The sequence below is a fragment of the Theropithecus gelada genome, chromosome 10, assembly GCF_003255815.1.
Source record: "Theropithecus gelada isolate Dixy chromosome 10, Tgel_1.0, whole genome shotgun sequence".
Lineage (NCBI taxonomy): Eukaryota > Metazoa > Chordata > Mammalia > Primates > Cercopithecidae > Theropithecus > Theropithecus gelada.
This window is the reverse complement of record NC_037678.1, coordinates 7887925-7905587: the sequence shown is the minus strand read 5'-3', so window position 1 is coordinate 7905587 and position 17663 is coordinate 7887925. Positions and strand designations below refer to the sequence as shown.

The window sequence follows — 17663 nt, the reverse complement described above, 5'->3', positions numbered from 1 at the left end:
GCTCACTGCAAGCTCCGCCTCCCGGGTTTACGCCATTCTCCTGCCTCAGCCTCCCAAGTAGCTGGGACTACAGGAGCCCACCACCTCACCCGGCTAGTGTTTTGTATTTTTTAGTAGAGACGGGGTTTCACTGTGTTCGCCAGGATGGTCTCCATCTCCTGACCTCGTGATCCACCCGTCTCGGCCTCCCAAAGTGCTGGGATTACAGGCTTGAGCCACCGCGCCCGGCCTCTTTTTTTTTTTTTTTTTTGAGATGAAATCTCGGTCTGTCACCCATGCTGTAGTGCAGTGGTGTGATTTCAGCTCACGGCAACCTCCGCCTCCCAGGTTCAAGCAATTCTGCCTCTGCCTCCTGGGTAGCTGGGACTATAGGCGCCCCCCATCACGCCTGGCTAGTTTGTGTATTTTTAGTAGAGATGGGGTTTCACCATATTGGTCAGACTGGTCTTGAACTCCTGACCTTATGATCTGCCCGCCTTGGTCTCCCAAAGTGCTGGGGTTACAGGCATGAGCCACCACGCCAGGCCTGTTTTTTTGAGATGGAGTCTTGCTCTTATCACCCAGCCTGAAGCACAGCGGTACGATCTCAGCTCACTACAACCTTTGCTTCCCAGGTTCAAACGTTTCTCCTGCCTCAGCCTCCCAAGTAGCTGGGATTACAGGCGCCCACCACCATGCCTGGCTAATTTTTGTATTTTTAGTAGAGACAGGGTTTCACCATATTGGCCAGGCTGGACTTGAACTCCTGACCTCATGCTGGCACCGAGTAGGCACTCACTGTATAATGGTCAAATGACTAAACAATGCTGGACTGTAAAAGGTCATCTCGTTTGTTTACATACATATATAGTTAGTATATGATTTGTATTATTTAAGTAAAACCTGCTCATTTGAAATGCTGCTGTGGCTGGAGAAATCACTGACTTAACAACCCTTTGTATTTATCAAAAACAAAACTTGGGCCAGGTGCAGTGGCTCACCCGAGGTCAGGAGTTCAAGAAAAAAAAAAAGAAAGAAAACAACACATAATCTGCTCTTGAATACCCCTAAAGAGCCAGGAAGCTCACCTCCTTCCCATGCTGCCCAAGACCGTCTGTGGGCAGAAAACGGAGGCCAATGAATGCCTCCCCCTTCAGCTGCCAAACAGCAGCCCGCTGGGCCCCAGTGCTCCTGGCAGCACCCCCAGTCCTGGTGGGGATCTCTCCTCCAGCCTGGTGGGAACGCCTAGGCAGCTTCCACAATGCGAACCAGCTGGGGTCTTGCCCTGTGGGGATCAGATATTCCTATGGCCCAGTCCTGGAGCCGCCCGAGATTTCAGCTAGGCATCCAGGTGGAGGCCAGAGGAACCCCACAGGCCCTCACAGCTCTCTCAATGGACCCCTCCCTGGATGGGTGGTGGGCTCCTCAGTGTCCACATTTGCTCCCATTTATGTTAAACAGATTCAGGCTTGTCATCGGGAGGTGTGCTGGTGGGACCCAACCTCGGGTGTTTGCGAGCCTTGAAAAAGGAAGAGGGAAAAACAAGCTCCCCTCATTCCCCGCTCCATCACCAGGGACGCCGGGGCTAGGAGCCAGGTCCCAGGCTCTCCGTGCCGGGCAGGTTGTGAGACCTCGGCGAAGCCACCACCTGTCCACCCAGTGGCTTCCCCATCAGAAGAATGGAGCGGAGGAGGCTGTGAGCCTGAACGCACTTCACCAATCACAAGGCCCGAGGTGACAGTGGGTCACGTTTATTCTATTGATTATTCTCCTGTTTATAATGGGGAGGGGGTTTCTTTAAAATGCTTCTCCTGAGCCTAAAGAGCCTCCCCACCCAGCCCCCGTCAGAGGGAAGGGGCAGAGCATACGCGCCCCCCTGGCATCTCTGGAGAGGAGGAAGGATGGGGTGGGCAAGAGGGGCTGCCCCTAAGGGGCTCCCCAGGCTAGCACTGCCAGGCCTCTGCCCACTCAGTCCCTGCTGGCCCCTCTGAAAGAGGAACCAAAACCAGAAAAGAGAAAAGCTACTCCACACCTGGTCCTTAGGGCTGGGTCTCCCCCATCGCTGCCGCTTTCCTACCAACAGCCTCCTCTCCTCTCTGGGAACCTCGTCCTTCCTTCCCCATCCCCTTAGCACCGGCCTCTGCCCTTGTGGGCACCTCTGCCCCAACTGTCTGGCTTCCTGTGCCACCCGAGGGGTGCCCTGAGGTTCATCCTTCCTGCCTGTTGTCTAGAAGGCCTGGGGCGCTCACTGAGCTCACTCCACAGGCTCTGGCACCACGGGTCAGCCCTGCCTCAAGACAGGACACTGTCCTGGGGGTGTCCACAGCCTCCCACTGGACCTGCTCCCTCAGCTCCTCAACAGCCAGCCTAAGCCCAGTGGCAGCTCAGGCCTCCCTCTCCTGGGCCCCAATCTTGCCTCCCCAGGAAGGGTGGCCAAGTGCCCCCTCCATCAGGAGCGGGTCGGGAAGGTGGCCTCGCAGGCCTCTCACAAGTACATCTTCATGGCCTTGTGTGTCGTGGGGCAGTAGCGGGCATGGAGCTGGGCCAGCAGTGCCCTGGACGTGGCCTCGAACCGCGTGCCCTGGCTCTTCTTGTTCCACACGTGGACAGCATAGGTGGCATTGAACAGCTGTGGCAGCTCCTCGGGGTTGATGTCCTCAAAGTACTTCTTCCAGTCCTGCCAGGGGATGGGGTAGAAGGCCTCGGGGGGCAGGGTGGTGACACCGCGGCAGGCGTGGCTCTCGGCCAGGCTGCGGATGGAGCACCACTTCTTGAAGACCCGCGTGAGCAGCTGCGGGCCCTGGTGACCCCAGATCCAGCCGTTGTAGTGGTCCACGAAGTCCCGCATGCACAGCGCCATGAACTCGTGCCTGCGCTCGAAGGCCAGGAAGGCGCCGTTGAGGACGTAGCGGGACTGGGTGCCCAGCACGTTGGTCAGGTTCCTCAGGTTCTTGAGAACAATGAAGTCGGTGTCCAGGTAGATGCCGCCGAACTTCCACATGAGTGCGATCCTGGAGGCGTCGGAGAGCACGGGGAGCAGGTACGGTTCCCAGCGCCCCTGCACAGCCGGGTACCAGTCGGCCAGGGGTGTGTCCCGGAACAGCTCCTGCAGGTCCAGCGGGAGCATCTGGACATTCGGGAAGCAGCTCAGAAGTGAGATGCCCAGGTGCCGGGGCAGGGAGGCGTTGCCACCTGGAAGCCCTTTCATCAGGACCAGCACGTGGGATTCGGGGTGAGTTCTGGCTGCCGACTCCACGGAGCACATGAACAGGAAGTTGGGGTTGGTCCGGTCTGAAGTCTCCAGGAAGAAGATGTTGCCCGGAGCAGGGCCGTGGGAGGGTAGGGCGGGGGGTGCCAAGGTGGGGCAGGGAATATCTGCTGGCAGGTTATACAGCTGCCCTTGCTCCTTGGGCTCTCCCACAACATGCCAGTAGATCATGATGGAGACGAAAAACGTGAACTTGAAGCCGATGATGAACAGGGTGCAGACCCGCTGCCTTGGGGCACCCCGCAGCAGCCGCAGCAGGAGGTCGGGGGGCTTGGACATGGTCTCCCCAGATCAGACCAGGAGCTTCCAGCAGGAACCGGCTGGTCTGCAAGAGATGAGCACCCCCATCAGGGAGGCTGCTGGCATTCCCGACCCACAGGGAAATGCTTCCTGTGAGCATCAGCCAGAGCCAAGGTTGGCTTCCAAGCCCATGGACTCCCGGGCCCACAGGGGTCAAGGCTTGAACCCCAGCCTGCTGGCTGCTCACCTACGAAATGGGAGCACAGTGGGCCATAGACTGGGGTCTGAGCAGGGTCCCTTCCACTCTCTGTGACACACCTGTAAGCTCCCCCAAGGACCAGGCCAGTGCCACCCATGGTGTGTAACCATTACAGGCCCAGGCCAGAGTCTGGTCCGCATAAGGACTGTCAGAAGTGATGGCTTCACCATGTGACACACAGGGCTCTGTTAGGATTGGCAGCCTGGGATTTGAGGCCCAGCTCATGCCCGCCTCAGCTCCATGAACCAGGCCTGGGGCTCATCCAAGGACAGGCCACTGAGGGGTCCTGAGGACGTTCAGCATGAGGCCTGCGGCTCTGGCAGGCCCGGGCACTGGCTTGCTAAGGGCTGGCCCAGCAGGTGCACTCACAGGGCACTCGTTCCAGGCACATGGGATGCCTACCGCATCCCAGAGCCATTTGCTCCAGACACACGGGGGTCTCTTGGCCCCCTGGCTGCCCAGCCCAGACCCTGGGCTGTGCTTTTCATAGACACAGGTGGGAAAGAAACTGGGAGGTTGTGCCTTAGGCCATGATGCTGACTGGTACTACTGCCCTTAGACCTCTCTTTCTTGGTGATGTGCGCTTGGCCAGTGCAGGAACATGCCCAGGTACCTCGCAGGTGGTTGGGGGAGCAGCAGGCTTGGACCATGCTCCTGGGGAAAAGACTGTGTGAACACCTGGGAGGCATGAGACCCCAACTCTGCCTGAACCGGCTGTGTGACCTGGGGCAAGTTACGGAGCTCTCTGAGCTTCAGTCTTCCCACCGGCAGGACAGGACGCTGGAACCCACTAAAGGGTAACATTCATTCGTTCATAATTCTGTAAATACTGGCTGTCCATCCTGTCCATACCAGGTGACTTTCTCAGCATCTCACACATAGGAACATGTGTGGCCCCTTATAACCACCCTATGGCGTGGCAATTACCACCTCCACCCCACAGATGAGGAAATTGAGGCATAGAAGTACAGTACCTTGTGCAGAGTCCCACAGCCAGCAGTGACAGTGCAGGGGTTAGGTCCCAGGCCACCTGGCCAGGGTCCCTGCTCTCATCACTGCACCACCCTGACTGGAAGAAGTGGTTAGCCAATGTACCTGGTGTGTTGGAGGAACTTGGTGCATGCTGACCTGAACTGTATCGATGTTAACAGCCAGCGGGATCACCATTAACTCAGTGACTTCTATGCTCCGTGACAAACTCACACCCCCGCTGGCCCTCAGCAAGCCCAGGGGGCAGTTGCATCGTTTCTACTTTAGGTGCCAGGAAACCTGGGCACGAAGTCAAGGGACTGGGTGCAACCTGGTTGCTAAGGGGAACTGAGAGTCGGTCCCCTTCCAAGGATAGGCAGAAGGTGGGGTGGCAATCTCACACAGGCTGAGAGTGGTACTGGGAGCCTGGGGCTTCGTAACTTAGGCTGGGCCCTTCCCAGGGTAGAGAGCCGGGAACCTCAACGATGTCACTGGCTGGTAACTGACCAGCCTGGGCAGCCCATTGCAAAGAGGTGGGGATCCTGGCAGTCTGCAGGCCTTCGGGAGACACGCCCTGGCTCAGCAGCCGACCTTCTTTGCCAACACGAACACGGCCCTTCCACACACTTGCAGCGGCTGCAAATCCATCTGCAAAAGATGGCAAGAAGAGAGTGAGACAGGTCGCTGGCTCTCAGAGGCCTCGTCCCCCCGGCCACACAGGCAGGTCAGGCCTGGGGCTCATGTGTTCACTGATACATTCACTCGCTCCACCTCTCAGGGGACACTCAGGGAACAGGGGCAGGCCCTGCACTGGTACCTGGGAGAAGGGGAGAATCAGACACAGCCTTTCCCTGAAGGAGTTCTCAGTCTGGTGGGGGCACCATTTAGAAACAGACAAAGAGGCCAGGCGTGGTGGCTCACGCCTGTAATTCCAGCACTTTGGGAGGCCGAGGCAGGTGGATCACTTGAGATCAGGAGTTCAAGACCAGCCTGGCCAACGTGGTGCAACCTTGTCTCTTCTAAAAATACAAAAATTAGCCAGGTGTGGTGGTGCGCACCTGTAATCCCAGCCTGGGTGACAGAGCCAGACTCTGTCTCCAAAAAAAAAAAAAAAAAAGGCTGGGCGCGGTGGCTCACGCCTATAATCCCAGCACTTTGGGAGGCTGGGGTGGGCAGATCATGAGGTCAGGAGATCGAGACCATCCTGGTGAACATGGTGAAACCCCGTCTCTACTGAAAATACAAAAAAAATTAGCCGGTCGTGGTGGTGGGCGCCTGTAGTCCCAGCTTCTAGGGAGGCTGAGACAGGAGAATGGCGTTAACCCAGGAGACAGCGGAGCTTGCAGTAAGCAGAGATCGCACCACTGCACTCCAGCCTGGGCGACAGAGCGAGAATCCATCTCAAAAAAAAAAAAAAAAAAAAGGGGCCAGGCACGATGGCTCACGCCTGTAATCCCAGCACTTTGGGAGGCCAAGGCGGGTGGATCACTTGAGATGGGGAATTCGAGACCAGCCTGACCCACATGGAGAAGCCCTGTCTCTACTAAAAATACAAAATTAGCCTGGCGTGGTGGTGCATGCCTGTAATCCCAGCTACTCAGGAGGCTGAGGTAGGAGAACTGCTTGAACCCAGCAGGCGGAGGTTGCAGTGCACTGAAATCGCACCACTGCACTGCAGCCTGGACAACAAGAGCAAAACTCTGTCTCAAAAAAAAAAAAAAGAAAAAGAAAAAAGGAAACAAGACGGTGACTCCCTCAGGGAGGTGACACTTGGTTAAGCAGATGAGCAGGTCAGATGGAGGAGACAGTGGTGGCTCCAGACCTCTGCAAGCACCATGGGAACAAGAATCTAGTGTGCACCTGTATCTTCTCTCCCCGGCACCCAGCTAGGTTCCCAGCATGCAGCAGACACATGGGAAAATGGCTCACCCTGACCCACTCCCTCGACAGCCAGCAGGATGCTTTACAAGTACATCGGCCACGTCACTCTCAGCTTAGACCCTGAGTGATGGGAGGCCCTGACCCGCTGGGTGCCATGTGTACCCCATACCCGTGACCTCATGTTCTGATTCTCTCCCCATCACCTGTGCCCCAGCCACACCTGGCTGCCTGTTTCTCAGACCTCGCACGGCTGCCAGGGCCTTGGCACCTGCTGTCCTTCTGCTTGGAAGGTTCTTCTCTTAGGTGCCCACTCAAAAGTCCCCTTTTCATCAAGTCCTCCCTGGGCCCCCTGAATTTCCAACTGCCCCCATCACCTCAGAGCCCCCTCGTTAGTTTCCTCATCCTTGCACTTATTCTAACACACGGTACATCCTACTTATTTGCTTTGGTTGTCTAGAACATAACACCATGAGCATAGGTATGTTTTGTGTTTTGTTCAGCTCTAGAATAGTAGAACAGTGCCCAGCTCTTAGTACGTAGTCAATAAATAGTGACTCCATGAGTTAACCAATGAGTGAATTAATGATCAGCAAATGAATGGGTTAATTAACGAGTGAGTGACCAGTAAGAGCGAACCAATGAGTAGGTAGACTGCTGTGTGACCAAGTGGGCCAGTGAGAAAAGTGGGGGGCAGAGGCCGGGTGAGCTCCCTGGGATGCGGGTAGCAAGGACAGGGCTGTGGTGTAACTAAGACATGGTGCCCCCTGCCCCTGTCTTTCTTCTGCAGGGAGAGGGGCTATTTTGGTCCTGAGTACTTTTAACCCATGTGAACCACGCGAACAGGTGAACAGTTGGAGGTCCAGGAGCAGCAGCAGGGGCCCCTGCCTGCTTGGGGGCCCTGAGTGCTGGCATGATCTGACTCCATGGTGTAGGCGGGGTCCGGGCCCACTTGGAGGGGCAGGATATGTCGTCGGACCACAGTTGGGGGTGCCAGACTCGGGCCACGCCATATTTGGTGTCAGAGCCCAAGACCCAGGAATAGAAACTGTGTATGGGGCCAAGTTGGCCGCAGCCCAATACCCGGGTGACCTCAGGCCCAAAGCATGCTCCTGGCCCCTGAGACAGGCCTCCCAGTTGCAGCCTATGTCCTGGGCCTTGTCAGCTGGGCCTGGCACACTCCTGCTGCCTGCCCCTGCCTCCAGGCTCACCACTTCCCACCCTGTCACCAGGGAGCTATTCCCAGTTAGCCTGTTACTGTGGCCACTCCCTTGCTTTAAGCCCTTCCATGGTTCCCACCACCAGGATCCCCCATGACTCATCTTAGGCAGGAAGTTAGGAGTGAGGAGAGGTGCCGGGCATGGCCGGGCGTGGTGGCTCACGCCTGTAATCCCAGCACTTTGGGAGGCTTAGGTGGGCGGATCACAAGGTCAAGAGATTAAGACCATCCTGGCCAACATGGTGAAACCCCGTCTCTACCAAAAATACAAAAATTAGCTGGTGTAGTGCTGTGCGCCTGTAGTCTCAGCTACTCAGGAGGCTGAGGCAGGAGAATCACTTGAACTTGGTAGGCAGAGATTGCAGTGAGCTGAGATTGCACCACTGCACTCCAGCCTGGCGACAGAGCGAGACTCCATCTCAAAAAAAAAAAAAAAAAAAAATCGACAGGTGCAGGGCAATGGAGACAGAGGGCCAAAGGCTGGGTCAGACTCCTACTGGCTAGGTTCTTGGCACCAGCTCTGCAGGCCCCAACTAGGGGTATCAATATCAGGGGCCAGGCCCAAGGGCTTAGGAAAGGCCCTCCAAGCTGGTGCTTTTCATCCCTACACGAATTGCACCCCCACCTGTCCCTACAGGAAGGGCGCTACCCCTCCCGTCCTGTGTCCAGCCCAGCTCAGCCTAGCACTGGCCAACCATGACCCAACGAAATGGAGTCCGCACTGAGCCCTCCATCCAGGCTGAGTGCTGACAGAGGGGCTCCCAGAGCACCAGGGTTGTGCCCTTGGAGATTCCGATGTCCTGACGGGAACACAGAGGCCCCAAGAGGGAAAAAGGTGTCAGAGGCGTGTGAGCCAGACCAACACCATCTTAAATAGGAGGTGAGTAAAATGAGGCTGACACCTACTGGGCTGCATTCCCAGACAGTTAAGGCATTGTAAGTCACAGGGCGAGATAGGAGTTCAGCACAAAATAGGTCATAAAGACCTTGCTGATAAAACAGGTTGCAGTAGAGAAGCCGGCCAAAACCCACCAAAACCAAAATGGCCATGAGACTGACCTCTGGTCGTCCTCTCTACTGGTCTCCCACCAGCACCATGACAGTTTACAAATGCCATGGCAATGTCAGGAGGTTACCCTATGTGGTCTAGAAAGGGGAGGTATGAATCCTCCACCCCTTGTTTAGCATATCATCAAGACATAACCATAAAAACTGGTAATCAGCAGCCCTAGGGGCTGCTCTATGGCGTAACCATTCTTTTATTCCTTCCCGTTTTGTGTGTGTGTGTGACAGAGTCTTGCCCTGTCACCCAGGCTGAAGTGTAATGGCCCAATCTCGGTTCACTGCAACCTCCGCCTCCTGGCTTCACGCAATTCTCCTGCCTCAGCCTCCTGAGTAGCTGGGATTACAGGTGTGTGCCACCATGCTCGGCTAATTTTTTGTATTTTTAGTAGAGATGGGGTTTCACCATGTTGGCCAGGCTAGTCTTGAACTCCTGACCTCAAGTGATCTGCCCACCTCGGCCTCCCAAAGTGCTGGGATTACAGGCGTGAGACACTGCGCCTGGCCCCTTTACTTTCGTAATAAACTTGCTTTCACTTTGCACTGCAGACTCGCCCTGAATTCTTTCTTGCCCCTTGGCGTGAGTGACCATGACCCTCCTGTCACTCTCGGTCACATCCCTCGACATTTCCTTTCCTTGATCATGGACCTGGCCCAGGGAGCTCACTGAGGACTTGGAGAGCCCCATGCAGGGCCTGGGGAGGGCTCTGGGTCCCTGTGAGGGCAAGGGCCACAGAACTGCACAGAGGAAGAGGCTGAGCCGTGAGGCTGTCGTCACCACAGAGGCCTCGGCCAGTCCCCGGGGAGTGCTGTAGCTGGGCTGGCCTTCAGAGATGTTTATTCCAAACCAGAGTCGGGGCTATGATGGTTAATTTCATGTGTCAACTTGACCAGGCCACAGGGTGCCCCAATTAAACACTACTCCTGGGTGTGTCTGGGGGTGTTTCCGGATGAGATTAGCATTCGAGTGGCGGACTCGGGAAGCAGATGGCCCCCAGTGTGGGTGGTCCCTCAACCCTCGAGGGCCTGAGTAGAAGGAAAGGCTGAGGACGGAGGAATGTGCCCCTGTTCTCCTGCCTCACTGCTGAGCTGAGACGTCTTATTTCATCTTCTCATCGACTGGTTCTGTTTATTTGGAGAACCCTGACTAACCCAGGGGCCTACACCAACACTGGCCCACAGTGGGTCACTGGAGATGGGCTGTTCCTGAGGTAGGGTGCAATCCACCCAGGAGACGGGGGCTCCAGGGCTCAGTGGTGGGACCAGATGGAGCCACCGCGCCCAGCGCAGCCCTCATCCCCTGGAAACGATTGTGTGTGTTTTCCGTGATCTCAGTCCTCACGGGCGGGGGCTCCTCGCTCTCATTCTGTTCCTGGTGCTGACGCAGGTTTAGCGGACAGCAGGAGCTCAACAGATACCGAAGAGATGAGGAGTGGCCTTCCAGGAGAGTCAGAGGCTATTTCCGCTCTTCTCATGTTCTTGGGGTCTCAACAGGAGGGCCCAGGAACTGGAACTTCAGGAGCAAAGCCACGGTGGGATATGGGGATAAACAGGCCCAGGAATGGCCAAGGGGGGCGCATCAGTGACCATGGCTGGATCCTGCCGTGGCTTCCAAGCCTCCAGATAAGGAGCTGGCCCCTGTGCATGGCCAGGCTGGGGTGTAGCCACCCCTGCTGACTTGTGATTGTGACCCCAGACCTCTGAGGTGAAAGACACCAGCGCCAGGGTCACACAGGGGTTCCTACTGTGTCACCAGCCATGTGACTGCAGTCAGGCCATGCTCGTTCTCTGAACCTTAGTCTCTCTCTGCCCACAAAATGGGATTAACTCCACTTTGGAGGGATGGAGGGAGGCAATGCATCTCCAGGGCCCAGCCTACGGAGCAGGCCCTCAACAGATGTGGCCACGGCCATTGTGTCATAGGCCTTTCCTCCGGCAGGGGAACTGGTGGGTGTCTGTGATGGGGCTGGGAGGGAGGGGCCACTCAGGATAGTGTTTAAGGTCAGGAAGCAGGGACATGCAGCCAGGACGTAGCATGTTCTTTATCATGCTCCCAGTCCCACAGCTGTCACCAACTGGACCGTCAGAGCCTGCCTTCCCTGTCCCATGGTCACACTGGCCTCTAGTGGAGCCAAATTGGGTCCCCTCCCCATCCACCTCCACCCTTGCCTGGTCAGACAGGGACCAAGGTGGGCTTCACCCCCAGCGTCTCCCAGCTCATTGCCTCACGGCTTCCTTCCTGAGCAGGACTTTATGTGGCCAGGCCTGGAGGACAAAGGCCCGCACCAACATCCTGAGCTTCCTTCCTGGCCCTGCCACGTGCCCACAAGACAGGCCACCTCTCTGAACCTTGGTTCAGGTCACAGGTTGCTGTGGGGATTAAGTGTGGTCAGGTCTCACTTGGGTCCCAGACTCAGACAGGAGCCTGAGGTAGAACCCTGGCCAGGGTGAGGTAGAAAGGAAACTTCTCATACTACCTTCTTCAGGGTCCCCATGACCCTAAGGTCACACGTGGCTTTGAACATCACTAACATGGCAGCTCCATGGAGAAGGCTCCCGCCGCAGCAGGAGAAGAAAGAGCAAAGTCACATGCGCCGCTGTTCTGTAGTGGAGGCAGAGGGGTCACCTAGGTTTACCTACCCTGCACCCATTCATCCTCCTGAGAACACCTGCTGTCCTGTGGGAAGCCACCCCTGCCCGGGGGCCCCGCTCCCTGGCTGTTGCCGTGAGCACTGACTCAGGTCCGGCTAATGATAGTACCACATTCCCCTGGCCGCAGTGGTCAGGCTGAGGCACACAGAATGCAGTCCGGGCCAAGCAGAGGTATGTGCTTCCCATAGGGTCACTAGGTGTGAGCCAGGAACCGTCCGGGCAGAGGCTGCCTGGGAATGAAGCCAGCCCTGAGGCAAGCAGAGTCAAGGGAAGGAGACAGAGACCCACATGACACTGTCAGGACATGTGGATCCCACCCTGCACAGCCCACCCAAGAGGAAAGGAGAACCTAGAAGTCAATGATGGAACCTTCTGATGACCTCCTCAGTCAGTCAATGAATGTCTCATCCCCCTGATCTGTGTCTTCGTCCTGCTTTTTCTCCCCAGAACTCCTAGTCCCTCCGCTCTTTCTCTCACTCCTGCCACTCCAGGTTGGTCTGTCTCTCTCTCCTTTCTCCCTCCTCATCCCCCTCAGCGGACACCAGGATGCCTTTCTTGGTCTCTGACCCCACAACATCATATCAGGGGTGGGGCTGCAATGGCAGGAGATAGGGCCAGGGCCAGACTCACAGGACTGAAGGCACCTAGATGCGCGGCCACTGTTGAGGACTTGTGACCTCACCTGAAAAAGGGGCTCCCCCACCAGAGGAGAGGGATTTTTTTTTTTTTTAAGAGATGGAGTCTTGCTCTGTCGCCCAGGCTGGAGTGCAGTGGTGCGATCTCGGCTCACTGCCAACTTCTTCTGCTACCCGGGTTCAAGAAATTCTCTTGCCTCAGTCTCCCAAGTAGCTGGGACTACAGGCATGCGCCACCACGTTGGGCTAATTTTTTTTTTTTTTTTTTTTTGAGACGGAGTCTGGCTCTGTCGCCCAGGCTGGAGTGCAGTGGCCGGATCTCAGCTCACTGCAACCTCCGCCTCCCGGGTTTACGCCATTCTCCTGCCTCAGCCTCCGGAGTAGCTGGGACTACAGGCGCCCGCCACGTCGCCCGGCTAGTTTTTTGTATTTTTTTAGTAGAGATGGGGTTTCACTGTTAGCCAGGATGGTCTCGATCTCCTGACCTCGTGATCCGCCCATCTCGGCCTCCCAAAGTGCTGGGATTACAGGCTTGAGCCACCGCGCCCGGCCGGGCTAATTTTTTTGTATTTTTAGTTGAGATGGGGTTTCGCCATGTTCGCCAGGATGTTCTGGAACTCTTTACCTCGGGTGATCTGCCCACTTCGGCCTCCCAAAGTGCTGGGATTACAGGCGTGAGCCGCTGTGTCCGGCTGGAACACACTCTTTACCCCCAACTGGCATGGGAGCCCGCTTGCCGGGAAGAGGACACCTGGACTCACTGGAACTGGGTGGTTTCGGGGAGGGGACGTAGTGGGAGACAAAGGGTCAGGAGCCTTCATGCAGAAAAGGTGAAATGCCCGCCGGATTGGGTTCCTCCACTTGCTGAGGACACACCTGGTGGAGTCAGGAGGTCCTGGCCCAAACAATGGGCTCGGCAGGCTGTCTTAGCTCAGCCTGACTCCCAGTAAGGGATGCAGGGATTAGTCCAGCCAATCCCAGCCCTGCTCCCTTGTTTAACTTTCAGAATAGTTAAGGGGCCACAGTGGTACTCAGGCCGGGGTACATTACAGTGTGGTCTGCTGGCCGCAGCACCCCTGCTCTCCACGCTGCAGCCTTGGCTGGCACATGCTCCCCTGCTGTGTGTGTGTGTGTGTGAACATGCTGCCCCACTGTGTGTGCGTGTGTGTGCTGCCCCACTGTGTGCGTGCGTGCGTGTGTGTGTGCGTGCTGCCCTACTGTGTGTGTGTGTGTGTGTGTGTGCTGTCCCCACCAGGCTGTCAATGCCTTGGGGGCAGAGACTAGCCCAGCCTAGGGTTCAGCCACATGTGTTAAATAAATAACGAGCGTTTTTGTTTGTTTGTTGTTATTGTTGTTTTTGAGACGGAGTCTTGCTCTGTCGCCCAGGCTGGAGTGCAGTGGCATGATCTCAGCTTACTGCAAGCTCTGCCTCCTGGGTTCAACTGATTCTCCTGCCTCAGCCTCCCGAGTAGCTGGGACTACAGGCACCTGCCACCGCATCTGGCTAATTTTTGTATTTTTAGTAGAGATGGGGTTTCACCATCTTGGCCAGGCTGGTCTTGAACTGCTGACATTGTGATCCACTGGCCTCAGCCTCCCAAAGTGGTGAGATTACAGGCGTGAACCACCATGCCCGGCCTGCAATAAGGAGTGTTTTGAAAACTCTGAAAGTGCAGAACTAGGAAGCTGCCCTCGGCCCACTCACCAGTGAGGTTGGGAATATGACTTGTCGTGTGACCTTAGACAGGTTACTTTCCGTTTTGGGCCTTGGATTCCCTTCTGCACAGTGGCAGGGGGAGGGGGCGAGGCAGGTGCAGGCTAACCAAATGCTCTAACCTTGGGGGGACGCGTGAGCACCTGCTGCTAACCTACATGTGATAAGTAACACCTTAGCACAGACCTGAGGCGCCAAGAACCCTGAGGGATCTGGGGTGGAAGGCCACAGAGCCAAGAAACAGCACGGAGTACAGAATTCAAACCCAGGCCCTGCCTGACAGCTTCCCCACCGGCTAAGACTTGGCAACGTGACCTTGGACCCACCTCTGCCCCTCCCTGGACCTTCACTGCTTTGTCCATCAAAGGAGGGGGTGGGCTCCTTGGTCTTGGAACTCAGAGCCCTCTTGGTGTGAAAACTCAATGCCCTTCCAAACCGTGCTTGGAGGACCCAGTGTCCTGTTCCCCACCCCTAGCCCCCACAGTCTTCCAGGGCACAAATACATACAATGTTTCTACCCAAGAAGTAAGAATGACAGTTTTTAGGAGGAAGTATTGTCATAAGAAGGACCGTTTGTGGCTGGGTGCGGTGGCTCATGCTTCTAATCCCAGCACTTTGGGGGCGAAGGTGGGCAGATCACGAGGTCAGGAGTTCAAGACTAGCCTGTCCAATATGGTGAAACTCTGTCTCTACTAAAAAATACAAAAATTAAATTAGCCGGGCATGGTGGTGCAGGCCTGTACTCCCAGCTACTCAGGAGGCTGAGGCAGGAGAACCACTTGAACCCGGGAGGTGGAGGTTGTGGTGAGCTGAGATTGCGCCACTGCACTCCAGCCTGGGCAACAAGAGCAAAAAAACTTTGTCTCAAAAAAAGAAAAACAAAAAATCAGCCGGGTATGGTGGTGCACGTCTGTAGTCCTAGCTGCTCGGGAGGCTGAGGCAGGAGAACCGCTTAAACCCGGGAGGCGGAGATTGCAGTGAGCCGAGTTTGCGCCACTGCACTCCAGCCTGGGCAACAGAGTGAGACTCTGGACCCCCCCCCCAAAAAAAAAGAGCTGTTATTTGTAAGAAGAGCAGAAGGGGCCGGGCACAGTGGCTCATGTCTGTAATCCCAGCACTTTGGGAGGCCAAGGTGGGCGGATCACGAGGTCAGGAGATCGAGACCAACCTGGCGAACACTGGGAAACCCCATCTCTACTAAAAATACAAAAAAATTAGCCGGGCGTGGTGGCCAGTGCCTGTAGCCCCAGCTACTCAGGAGGCTGAAGCAGGAGAATGGCGGGAACCCAGGGGGCGGAGCTTGCAGTGAGCGGAGATCCGGCCACTGCACTCCAGCCTGGGCGACAGAGCAAGACTCTTGTCTCAAAAAAAAAAAAAAAAAAAAAAAAAGAAGAAGGGCAGAAGGGCTCTTTTCAGAGCAGAGGTTACAAAATATTCTTCCTCCCAAGCCTTTAACGCCTCAGAAGCCGGGAATCAAGCAGGCGGCCTTGCTCTCTGCGTGGGCGCCACAAACAGAAAACTCAGGCAGGTGGACTTCATTCCAGGAGGAATAAGGCAGCAGCTTAGTTCTGAACTTTCCCTCTTCTACCAAATTATACAAAGCAACTAAGAGGCAGGGAAAACCCACAAACTCCTAACCGCAGGTGAGTGTGGCCCAAAGCACCCGCGAGCAGCAGACATGGCAATGGTGCAGGCGGTAGGGGACGGCAGGGGGTGCGCTCAGGCGTGGAGGACCCCAGAAAAGGCCACTTCTAAAAGGGAGATGGCAGAAGGCAGGAGCTACAGCCAGAAAGAACTGGGAGTACTCAGGGCTGGAGGCAGGTGACCTCTTGAGACAGGTTAGGTTCTGGAGGTGAAAAAGGAGTGGATACAGAGAAAGGCCATATTTTAAAAGCACAGCCCATTACCATGGCAACAGAGGAGGGAGCCTTTCACCAGAGAAACCCAAAGAACCGTCCTGGCTCCTCTCCCAATTTCCACCAAAACCTCCTGTTAATTGCCACTCCAGGAAAATTCAACTAATTCAAATATGGAAAAAAATTGAAAGGTATAAAACAAAATGGAAACGGGGGTGAGGAGCACAAACACTCGCTTATATATAAAGAAAATTCACTATGAAAATATTGCCACAAGGCTGGGCGCAATGACTCATGCCTGTAATCCCAGCACTTTGGGAGGCCGAGGCAGGCGGATCACTTGAGGTCAGGAGTTCAAGACCAGCTTGGCCAATAGGGCGAAACCCTCTCTCTACTAAAAATACAAAAAATTAGCTGGGCATGGTGGCGCGTGCCTGTAATCCCAGCTACTTGGGAGGCTAAGGCAGGAGAATCACTTGAACCCAGCAGGTAGAAGTTGCAGCGAGCTGAGATGGTACCACTACACTCTAGCCTGGGCGAAAGAGATTCTGTCTCAAAAAAAAAAGAAAGAAAAAAGCAAAGATATAAAAGCAAATGCAAACAAAATGCTGGGGCAATAATCTCAATATAAAATGATGCAAAATCACAACAAACATCACTAAATGAGCCAAAGAAGGGCAATTTATTATGCTAACGGTATAATTTACAATGTATCAAATAATACTGCTACAATTTTCAGAATAGAAAAATTACAGAGCTACTAGGATAAATAATATCAAAACACTAATAAGAGATTTTACCAGTTTTTTTTTTCTTTTCTTTTTTGAGACCGAGTCTCGCTCTGTCGCCCAGGCTGGAGTGCAGTGGCCGGATCTCAGCTCACTGCAAGCTCCGCCTCACGCCATTCTCCTGCCTCAGCCTCCCGAGCAGCTGGGACTACAGGCGCCTGCCACCTCGCCCGGCTAGTTTTTTTGTATTTTTTAGTAGAGACGGAGTTTCACCGGGTTAGCCAGGATGGTCTCGATCTCCTGACCTCGTAATCCGCCCGCCTTGGCCTCCCAAAGTGCTGGGATTACAGGCTTGAGCCACCGCGCCCGGCCGAGATTTTACCACTTTCAGTCCAAGAAATGTTAAGTAGCATAAACAGAAATAAGAATTCAGAAGACCGAAATAAGATAATCAGTAAGGTACTATAATATTTCAAACTCTCTACCATAGTGATAGATAATGTGCTTTCTTTTTAAGAGCTGAGCTGATGGAACAATCATGAAATCTGACCATATTCAGTCCAAAGAAAATGTCAATAACATCCAAAAAATATTTTTAAAATTTACGGTTATGAGGCAATATCACTAGAAATTAATTTAAAAATCAGGAAATTTTTGCCGGGCGCGGTGGCTCAAGCCTGTAATCCCAGCACTTTGGGAGGCCGAGACGGGCGGATCACGAGGTCAGGAGATCGAGACCATCCTGGCTAACACGGTGAAACCCCGTCTCTACTAAAAAAACACAAAAAATTAGCCGGGCGCGGTGGCGGACGCCTGTAGTCCCAGCTACTCAGGAGGCTGAGGCAGGAGAATGGCGTGAACCCGGGAGCGGAGCTTGCAGTGAGCTGAGATCCGGCCACTGCACTCCAGCCTGGGCGACAGAGCGAGACTCTGTCTCCAAAAAAAAAAAAAAAAAAAAATCAGGAAATTTTTAAAAAATTGAATATATGGGATTTCTAGCAAATAAAAATAATAAAAACACCAGGCTGGGTGTGGTGGCTCACGCCTGTAATCCCAGCACTTTGTGAGGCCGAGGCAGGGGATCAGTTAAGGACAGGAGTTTGAGACCAGCCTAGCCAACGTGGTGAAACTTGGTCTCCACTAAAAGTACAAAAAATTAGCCAGGCATGGTGGCACACGCATCTAGTCCCAGGTACCTCAGAAG

General features: G+C 54.9%; 1 protein-coding gene across 6 annotated transcripts in view; it reads right to left on the bottom strand.

Annotated features, from left to right (window-relative positions):
- Positions 1-1705: 1705 nt before the first annotated feature.
- Positions 1706-17663, bottom strand: part of A4GALT (alpha 1,4-galactosyltransferase (P blood group)) — a 28674-nt gene continuing 12716 nt past the window's right edge. For 2 of the 6 annotated variants that reach the window (XM_025400516.1, XM_025400513.1), the window contains exons 2-3: positions 5223-5363; positions 1706-3572 (exon numbers count right to left, since the gene is read on the bottom strand). In XM_025400516.1, coding sequence (XP_025256301.1) covers positions 2465-3526 — 1062 coding nt within the window. In that variant the 5' untranslated portion in view covers positions 3527-3572; positions 5223-5363 and the 3' untranslated portion in view covers positions 1706-2464. Of the gene's footprint in view, positions 3573-4874; positions 5364-17663 lie in introns of all 6 variants that reach the window. The other 4 variants (XM_025400518.1, XM_025400519.1, XM_025400514.1 and 1 more) reach the window with 3 other exon arrangements.